This window comes from Anser brachyrhynchus, assembly GCF_964034855.1.
Source record: "Anser brachyrhynchus genome assembly, chromosome: 1".
NCBI lineage: Eukaryota > Metazoa > Chordata > Aves > Anseriformes > Anatidae > Anser > Anser brachyrhynchus.
In genome coordinates this window covers 67,758,963-67,768,530 of record NC_137694.1, presented here as the reverse complement: position 1 = coordinate 67,768,530, position 9,568 = coordinate 67,758,963, and the positions used below count along the sequence as shown (strand labels likewise).

Genomic DNA, 9,568 nt, shown 5'->3' with positions numbered 1-9,568 from the left:
ACAGGCACTTCTTGGGGGTGGAGGGAGAACTGGGATTTGGCAAATAGCCACCCTTCCAAAGCAAAGTATCCACTGCCTGAAGGCACCCTGATGCCCAAGGGGACACAGGGGTGGAGCATGCAGGGGTATCTTCTCTGTTGTGACACCACTTCTGCAGTTACTGCTGAAAAAAACGAGTATGTTGTTGGCAGGATGGCAGTTAGAAGGATGGTGCCCTCAAAGACCCTTCCAGAGTCCAGCTCCGGCCAGAGGCAGTGACCTCCAGCCGGGAGACTTCCTGAGTGCTTTTTCCATGCCCTAGCCATTTCTGCTCAATGTTTCCTCAGATGTGTGTAACAGCCAGTGGGACCAAATCCCCACTGCTGCATCTGTAGGAGAGAGAGGGTGCCAAACAATATGAGCTTTCTTAAACCCTTGGGATATAAACACATCTTTGCATTGTTTCTGCCCAGAAAAGGATGCATGTGGTGTATGTCCTCTGAAAACTCTCATCCCCTGTTTACTAGGCAGGACAATTTTGGAGTGCAGAAGGTCCTTCAAATCTCTGGAAGGACATAAAAAAGACACATACTATACCTTTGCTTATTTGTTTAGTAAAAAGGGAAAATATTTGCTTCTGAATACATACATCTGCAGTCAACTTCCAAGGTAAGGAACCCTAAGAGATTTTAAGAAGATAGTGGTGAAAAATAAATAAATAATAATAATAATAAAAAGCAATTAACATTAATTGAATCCTAAAATTTCTTGACATGGAGAAGGGAGGAGAACAGCATACAGGAGCAGTGATATTACTGTAAATTGTATGTGATGCTTCCCACTTATTAGAAATATGCACACTATGTCCTATAATGTTTGGGATATTTTAGTGACTGTGGAGTCACTGTCCTCAACTCCTCCAATTTACTTAAAGGTGTCCAATAAGAAGAAACATCTCATAAGGAGTTCAAAGGTCTTTGAGGCAAAATCCTAAACAAAAAGGCCAGTGAAATTAGGAGTGGGCCTTGGGATAAATGTATGAGGCAACTGAAATAGAAAATTATTGTTGGCTTCCATAATATGAATTCAAAAATTGATTTAAAATGTGTGTTGACTGACATGTCATTTATATTCTCTTCTCTCAATGTTTCATCTGTTGCTTTGCAGTGCTTTCTGTAGTGTGCATAGAGCTTGGATGATTTAACCTGAGTAATTGAACACTGCCTTTCTAAAGCATGTTTCTGTTTGGTTGTATTTATGTTGTCACTTTGTCTCATAGTATCATATAGTGTGCTAGTAAACTGTTAAGATGCCACTGCAGTCCATCTCACGAGCTTTGCAGGGTTGATTGCTTCTTCTAGACAGATTTTTATTCCATACCCAACAGCAGCCATCAAACTGCTTGCTCAGTGTCAGACTGCACAAAGGCCCTGCAAGCACATTTCTCCTTATGCTGCAGAGGGGTTGCACAAAGCCTCCTAAGGTAGACAGCTTCTCCCCTTTCCCAGCATACCTGAGCAAACAGTTGTGACTACCTCGGTATGAAATTCACTAATGGCTGACTAATTATCACAATAAAGACACAATTTAGACTGCTTTTTAATTATTAGCCTTCCCTGACTTGACTTGTTATAAGCTCACGGAAGGTCTGCTTTGATTCAGTAGTATGTGTGCTTCAAATGCTGGTATTATCACAGGGTTTGGGGTGTCTTAAGGCAGAACTACAGCTTGAAGTAATGCAGCTGCAGATTTGCCACATCTCTCACAGACTTAAGCAATTGTGAATTTGAACATTACATGTGTTTATCTGAAAACTGTATAGAAGTGAAACTCTCTCATGGGCACCGTCCTCCGGAAAGAAAAAGCTTGTTGAGTCTGGTTGCCTTTGTATAGGCAGCCTTTCCATCACATCATAGCCTTCTCCATCATTAACTCCCAGGACTATGCCCGTGAAACTGAATTCAGAGACATTGTCTCACTTTTGTTTAAGGAACTTCAATGGATGGAGCACCACGCTGGCAGATTGGGTCTGTGGGTCCTACCATAGCCCTACATCCATGTGCACTGGTTGCAACTTGCCATTGCTACGTAACATCTCCAGCTTTGCCAGTGCAGTGTGACCAGAAATAACAGGACATTTTCATACACCCAAAACTCATGAGGTGCATGCATCCAAAACTATACATGTACACACACATACGCAGGGTTATTTCATATGTATTTATTGTCATTTTCATTTCTGAGATCCCAGGATCAGTTGGTACCATCTTTTAAATTCTGTGCTTTTAAGTTTTAGTAAAAACACAACTTATCCAGGTTTCAGGATGTAACTGTGAAGACTTGCAGTATTAGCTAAGCCTTGGGGTCTCCTGTACAATGAAGCTTGTGACTCCAGATTCATTAATGCTAGCAGATAGATGATTTTGAGGTCTGTGGCAAGAACTACGTAACCAAAAATTGTCACCGGTATTATTAATTACTTCCCTCATCTAGTGAAACAATTATGAGATCAGAAGTAAGCAAGCATTTGCTGAAATGATGATTTTTTTTTTTTTTACGCATATGCAAATAGGGAACTTCAGATATCCTACACATTCTGTAAGAGGGTCAGACAGCTGAACCAGGCCTTTCTGTCCTTAAAACCAGGAACTGTGACTACTATTTGAAAAGTTAAAATTCAGTGCAAGAACAGGAAAATTTAATGAAGAATAACAATACAGTTTCAAAGTAATTCTGGCCAATCTATTGATTTTAGTATTGTGGTAATGATATTTTTTATATTTCTTAAAAGTTTAATTGTCTATAGTCTTGTGAATGCACCAAAACCTTTCTATTTGTTAGAAAAAAAGTCTCTTCCTCTGACATTTCTGCTAGGAAATATGAAACCTGTGGACCCCAAAGCCAAATAAAAATGTCAGCACCTTTTTTGTTAGCACCTCATGATTCTTAAAGAAGTGTCTTAATTTTAGGTGCTTGATTCAAGAACTCTGGAGGCCTGGGAAGAGCAGTGTAGTTAACATTTTTCCCTCTCAACCAGCAGATAAATGTATGTCCAAAACCTCAGAAGGAAAAACAAAGCCCATAAACTTATAGAAGTTTCAGGCAAAAAGAAATTCTGGCAAAACGGATTAAATTAACATTTTCAATTATATATTTTTCTTTCTCCCTGCCCCCTTTCTTTTCTCATGAATATAAGATGTGAGGAAAATGTTATATCTGAGGTTTAATGCTCTACCTCTCTCTCAGTAAACATACGATTGTAATAAAAAAAATCTGTCATGCTTCCCTATAAAGAGCACAGCACAGATATAAAAAGATTGATTGTCTGCATCATATTTCATTTTTGTCTCACTAAGATAGGCATACAGAGGCATCAGAATGCATAACAAGGTTTGAGTTCGCGTTGTAACCTGCAGTTTATTTGCTTAAATTCAATTAGAGTCTCACGCATCAAACACAGTGTAGCTCTTGAGAGAGGATAGAACAAAATCTAGCAATCGCTTCCAAATGTGCTGAGCTTTACCCACATGATGTCAACGGCTCCTGGATGTCTTTTCTTGTGCTTCAGGTTTCTCTCAGGAAAGAATCCTTGACTTACAAACCAGAGTGCCAGCTAGCAACTAGAGACTGAGAAATGCACAAATTAAGGACTTGGGCCTGACTCTACTCCTTCTGAAGCAAATGGCAACACTCCCCATGCCTTCAGTGGGAGAAAGGTCCTCTACGTTACTTCACTAGTTGATTACGATCCACAAAGGACTGTGTAGTAATGACTGCCAGATAATTCATAATGTCCCAGGACCCTTGTCTTTCTGGAAGGCTTTTTATCATCACACACACAACTTTAATCCCAGCCATAAATTTACATGGGTCGTAATCGATGCATTAGTAACTGGAATGACTGGATGGCAAGTTTGTAAGTCATAGGTTATGGCAGCTTCGGGCTGAGGAGTTTGGGGGCTCAGATGTGATGATAAACAGCTGGTTTGTTTATCCCAGTCAGCTTACTCAAATAATCTCCTCCACAGATGTAATGATAATTAGGAGGAAGGAATAAAAATCTGGTGACCCTTGGCAGCTAGACTAAGGAGCAAATCAGGAAAGTGTATATTTAGAGAAGCAAGCTCCAAATTAAGCACAACAGGAAACAGAACACCCAGGAGGCATAACTGCACAGCCTCTGACTTGGGGATGCAGGTACCACAAGGACCACGAGCAAATGATTGTGCCTTTCCTTTTCTCAAGACGTCTGACCTGTCTGCAGTTTAGAGTAGTTCCTCGTATAACATGGACTGAGTGATTCACGACAACTCTTTGAGACACTCATATCCATCACACTTGAAGTCTCCACGGAGCCCAGTGCAGTGACTCCAGCCTGACAGACACCTCGTTATCCTCTGATATATTCTCTCCTGTATCCTCGAGCTCTTCAGAAGAATCATTTCTGGTGTGGAAATGAGACTTTCGGGAATCCTTTGCGCTGCTTTGGCTCCGTACTTGGGAAAAAGGCTCTGAGTCAGCCAGGAACAGTCCAGGGGCTTTCCCTGTGGTTCAAAAATATGTTTGCAGCTCTGTTTCTGTGAGGAGAGGGTTACAGACATGCTGGGCTCCTTCTTACTTTGCAGGTTTAGGTCTTGGATAGTTCTCTCATCTGCTTTGCTTTTTTTTGCTGAACCAACCTTCCCTAGAAAGGTCATTAAAGAAAACACAAGTAACTCTGTAATTTAATATTAATCAATGAAGCACAAGCTCTACAATAAAGGAATGAACTGACTGTTTCTTAATGCCTATGGGGAGAGAGGAGGGCTTTTTATAATTTTATTTTATATTCCATTTTCCTGGCAATAAATGAGTAAAATAAATAAAATAAAACACCACTACAAATCAGAGTGTTTGCCCAAAGCTAATTTTTGGATAGCAGAACTTATGTTCCTAATTTATTTAGAAGTTTACAGAATCTTCCCAGCATGTTTTGACCAAATCAGCCTCACCAGTTTTGAGGCTGCTATGTTACAGATAGATTTACTACTCCTATTTATAGACTTACTACAGCTCTAAAAATATTTTTATGGCACAAAGGATGACACATTTAAGCATAATATTTTAGAAACAGGCACACCCCAAGGAAACTCCTGATCAGATTGTAGACAATTTGGGGACTAGAAGAATCTCTGTGCTTATTCTTATCTGCTCTGGACTGTTCTAGATGGCACCATGGTTATCTGTAATGCAAACAGTCTTCTATAGTTTTACCTAAGCAGCAAATAAATAGTTTCCCCATTTGGGATTTCCTTTTTCTTTTCCATGTTTTTTTCATCAGCATAAAGAATGGAGCAACACAGACTGCTAGCCAGTCTCTTTTGTTTCTCTCTCTTGCTGTGGATTACTCTGCGCTAAGCTCACATTTGTATGATCCTAAACCAGAAACAATTTGCTTGTTTCTCACCGTAGGCTTGTGCCTTAAAATCAAGAGAATAATCTGGCTTGCTTTGTGTGTTTCTCTCCTGAAAACTCTATGGTTACAGCAGGGTAGTTTTGCAGCAACAGTGGAAATTACAGTATCCAGAGGTTAATCTAAAATCCCCAGGCTTGCTGCAGCCAGCACATAGCATTTGAATACCTGCCCATCTATTTTCTGTACAGCCTGAATAACGGCCCTCCCCCTGCGTGCACAGGTTTGTTGTCCACATGCCTTCGGTTGTATGGACACACGTGAAGGAGTTGGCCACCAGCTGTAGCGGGGTGAGCGGCTGCAGGGCTGAATTTCAGGTGGGAAGGAGGCTCCCAGCTCCCTGTGGAAGCCGTTCGCTCTGGGTAATCCATTCTGCAGGTCCCCAGCTGGAAAGTATCTTTAGGTTGTTCTACAACAGGAGGAAATTTCTTGGTGAATTTTGTTTTTTCCCCAACCAGAAAAATGCTTGTGAAATGTCTTCTTCAGCCACTGCGTTACCACGTTCTGATTTCCTACCTGCAGCATTATGAGCTTCATAATTATATTGAAACCTTTTAATAAATGCCCACGCCTCTTGCACACACCCTGGTGAACACATGGTAAACCACGTGTTCTAGGTAGGTACAGAAGCTGAATTTATCCTTCCACAAATCTTTCTGTCTCCCATTTATTCTTCTGGTTTCCCTCATCTCACCCTCATGTCCCACTTCCTTCCCAGTTTCCTGTTGATTTTTTTCTGTTCCCTTTAAATATTTTCTTCCCAAATAAAAACAAGCAACCCACAGTGGTCTCCTGCATTTGTTTTCTGTCCTTTGTCAATGGGGTAAGCACTTTTCTGTGTAAATTGCTATTATTTACCTAGGGAGTCTGCATGCGGTGATTGGTATCAATAGTTTGGAAATGTCAGTTCAGATGTCAGTGCTCCTGTGAGTGCTCATTCACACGAATGACTGAGATGACCTCTCCATAACCTGATTTCTGAAGGTTTGAAGGTCTGTTGGAAACAGACTTCCTGTTATCAAGGTAAGTGGATGGTATCTACGCACTCATTCCCTGTTTAGGTGCACAAAAGCTGCTTCAATCCTCCCTCCCCACCCCCATCACTTCACAAAAGTTCTTTTTTCTCTTTCCTGCTTCCTGGAGAACCCTCTGGACCAGAAAAAGTAGCAGGGACAGAGCCATCAGGAGAAGACCCAGTGTGATGAGGGGTTTTTCCAGTTCAGAGCTAGGAAAGGGAAGCTGGCTGAAGTGTTTTGCTTTGTCTCCTGGGTTTTTTGAAGCTGGGTTGAGGTGAACTCACAAACGACCGCGGACTGAGGCCCCACCTCTCCTGCATGATCCGCAGGCTCTGGTTACTGTCTCTTGCCTGCTTCACAGGAGCCTGCAGCAAGGCTCATGCCTGCGTGCTGCCCACTGCCTTCAGATCTGAACCTGCCTAGGAGCCTGGCAAAATAACACAGTGTGCAGCACTCAGATCTTACTCTCAGGAAGATTTGCCAAACAGCCCCAGGTCATCGCTGTAGAAGGGTACTAGCAACCAAACCACTGCAAACAGTAGCTGAGAAATATCTTCCTTTCTCCTTTTTGAGAAAGTGTTTGGGAAAACCAGTGTCCTTGCTGGAGAAGCCGTCAGGGGCATGACTCTGGCAGCGATGGCTCTGACTTCACCTGCCTCTGCAAATGAGTCACGGAGTGTTATAAAAAGCAAGGACCTGCCAAGCCTCATTTCTTGGAACTGAGTGGAAATTGTAGAAAGCAGCTGCTCTTTCACTAGTTTATACTTTTCCTGTGTGGGTTTTTTGAGGAGGGCCTGCAATCAGAGAAACGTTGCAGCATAAAGGACCTGTTGCTATGTTTCAATAACCATGCCTCAATCCTGCAAATGTCTGTATGGATGGTTCAGACCTTCAAAGACTGCACTTCTTAATTTTGCTCTTTGTGAAGGATCTTGGAGAAACCTGGAAGGAGACCCGGGAACAAAACTAAACAGGTTTGTAAGCCTTGCAAGCCAGTTCCATTTTATCAAAAACCAGGAACTGAACCTCAAAAACTAGGTTAGCTATTTTATATGCTACTTGAAGGGGGGGGGGGTCATTTTTTTGTTTGTTTGATGCTGTTGAAAAATTAGTTTTCCAGCTTTTCTATGGAGTCACAACAGACAGAAAATTACTTGAAAGTGAAATCAGTGAAAATTGACATTCTCAGGGACCAGCCTGACTGTAGTGGTGGAAGTGGCTGGTTATAAAAGTCATGAAATTGGCACCAGTGTAGCATCAGGGCTTTGGCTGCCTGTCAGCATGCCAGGAGTATCTGTGCACGGGACCATTCCCCCGTGCAGAGCGAAAGACACGTCCAAGTTGTCAGGATCGGGAGGGATGTGGTGCCAGATGGAAACAACATAAACAGCTGGGAGATTTCACCCGGGATTTCCAGCGAGGACGGGAGACTTTTGTTCGTGTAGCCGACACGTTCTACAGCCGGTTTAGATACATCTACATCTTCAGGGATTTTAGCTTTGGAGTCCGGGTAGGTTTTGTGCGTGGCTTTTTTTTTTTTTTTTTTTTTTTTTTTTTTTTTCGGTAAATGCTTCAGATCGCTTGAAGCAACTCACCGATCTGATCCCGACTCCGGGGAGGTGCTCTAAGTAAAGTACCCCGGCGTTTTGCAACTGACCTGCAAACCTCGACAGGGCGACGGAGGAGCAGGGGCTGGGCGGGCGGCCGCGCGCCGCCACCGCCGGGCTCCGCGCTGCCCTCCGCGGGCCCGCCCCGGCCGGGGGCTGGGACCGGGGCCGGCACCGGGGCCGGGAGCGGGGCTGGGGCCGGGGCGGGGCGGCGGGCCGGCAGAGGGAGCTCGGCATCGCTCCGCTCCGCTGCGCGGCTGCTCCCGCTGCCCGGCGCCCTTCCCGCGCCGCTCGGGCACTTTGTCCGCGCCTGCCGCCCCTGCCCCCGGCCGGCGGCGGCGGGGAGCCCCCCGGATCTCCCCCGGATCTCCCCCGGATCCCTCCCGGATCGCTCCCGGATCCCCCCACCGGCCGCCGCGTCGCCTCGAGCGGGAGGAAGGCGCCCGCGGAAGGTAAGGGTCTAGCGGGGAGGGGATTGCCTTGCCCCCGGTGTCGGCGCCCCCCACCCCTCTTTATTCTGCCCCCTGTCTTTTATTCTGCCCCAACCCTCTTCATTCTGGCCTCGTAACATGGCGAGGGAGGTGCGGGGCGCTTGCTCCAGCCTCCTCCAGGTGCCGCTGGGGCTGCTGCTGCCGCCTGTCCTTCTCACTGGGAAACTGACCCCGAGTCCCCCGGGCGAGCTCAGCACAACGCTCTGGGAGCAGGGGTGGGAGCCTCGGCCGCAGCCCTTCCCCGCGTACACCTGCGGGGGTTCCCGTGGCGATGCGCACGGGCTCTTTCCCCCGGCGGTGTGCCACCTGCGCGCACCTTGTCCCTCGGGGAGGGTCCCCGGCCGTGCCCCCGAGCTCTGCCACCTCCCTCCTCACCTCCTCCCAGGTGGCCAGCCCGGCTCTCCCCGCCGCTCACCCATTTTTCCGGAGTCTAAGGTGGTTTTTCCCGAGGTGTCGTGTGTTGGTAGTGGGTGGTGGTGAGCAGCTGTCGGGTGGGATAATCCTGCGGTGTGTGCCCGTGTTGCTTTGGTGCGCTGCCCTGCCGGCTGCCTTCTCGGCTGTTCAGCCCATTCTTGCTCTCTCTGCTAACTTTCCCTGGCATTCTTCCTCCTTCCACACCTCTCATCGCCATGGCGTGCACTTCTGTCCACGTTGCACCGGTGCAGTAAGGGAGACCCGGGCGCATGGTGGAAAACAGGTTTCTGGCATTTCACAGGGTGATATACGGTGCTCCATACCCCCTGTAACCTCTGTAGGGCTGGGTTATGTCCATCAACAACAGCAAGGGACTGCAGCCTCCATGAAACCCTAGCCTGAAGCCAGCTAGGAGCAGACAACAGAAGAACGAGTGGACGAGTTTTTCTTAAGGATATTTTTTTGCAAACCAACTCTCCCACCCCAAAGCTGTGTTTTGTCTTAGCTCATGGCTCCTGTACCCCACGGGTTATAGACATGCAGCAGTATGACCTTTGGTGGCGTCTGTTTGTTTACTTCAAGTGAAGTACTGAAGATAAAAATATTATT

At 45.7% G+C, this 9,568-nt stretch overlaps 2 protein-coding genes across 9 annotated transcripts in view; one reads left to right on the top strand and one right to left on the bottom strand.

Annotated features, from left to right (window-relative positions):
- Nucleotides 1-2,459: 2,459 nt before the first annotated feature.
- Nucleotides 2,460-8,506, bottom strand: LOC308180504 (uncharacterized protein). Its single transcript, XM_080562344.1, has 2 exons — nucleotides 8,105-8,506; nucleotides 2,460-4,663 (listed from the first exon to the last, which is right to left on the bottom strand). Exons 1-2 carry the CDS (start codon nucleotides 8,289-8,291, stop codon nucleotides 4,281-4,283), a joined length of 570 nt encoding a protein of 189 aa, XP_080418470.1. The 5' UTR covers nucleotides 8,292-8,506; the 3' UTR covers nucleotides 2,460-4,280.
- EPS8 (EGFR pathway substrate 8, signaling adaptor) overlaps nucleotides 6,810-9,568 on the top strand; it is a 134,101-nt gene continuing 131,342 nt past the window's right edge. For 2 of the 8 annotated variants that reach the window (XM_080562218.1, XM_080562216.1), the window contains exon 1: nucleotides 6,810-7,421. The gene's annotated coding sequence lies outside the window, so the exon portion shown is untranslated. Of the gene's footprint in view, nucleotides 7,422-7,776; nucleotides 7,958-8,206; nucleotides 8,507-9,568 lie in introns of those variants that run through there. The other 6 variants (XM_080562219.1, XM_080562217.1, XM_080562222.1 and 3 more) reach the window with 4 other exon arrangements.

Bases quoted from the DNA above. Each gene is read 5' to 3' on its own strand.
- LOC308180504 (XM_080562344.1), bottom strand. From the start codon at position 8,291: ATGCCGAGCTCCCTCTGCCGGCCCGCCGCCCCGCCCCGGCCCCAGCCC. The intron at 4,664-8,104 runs GTCAGTTGCAAA...TGACCTTTCTAG, and splicing joins CGCCCTGTCGAGGTTTGCAG to GGAAGGTTGGTTCAGCAAAA.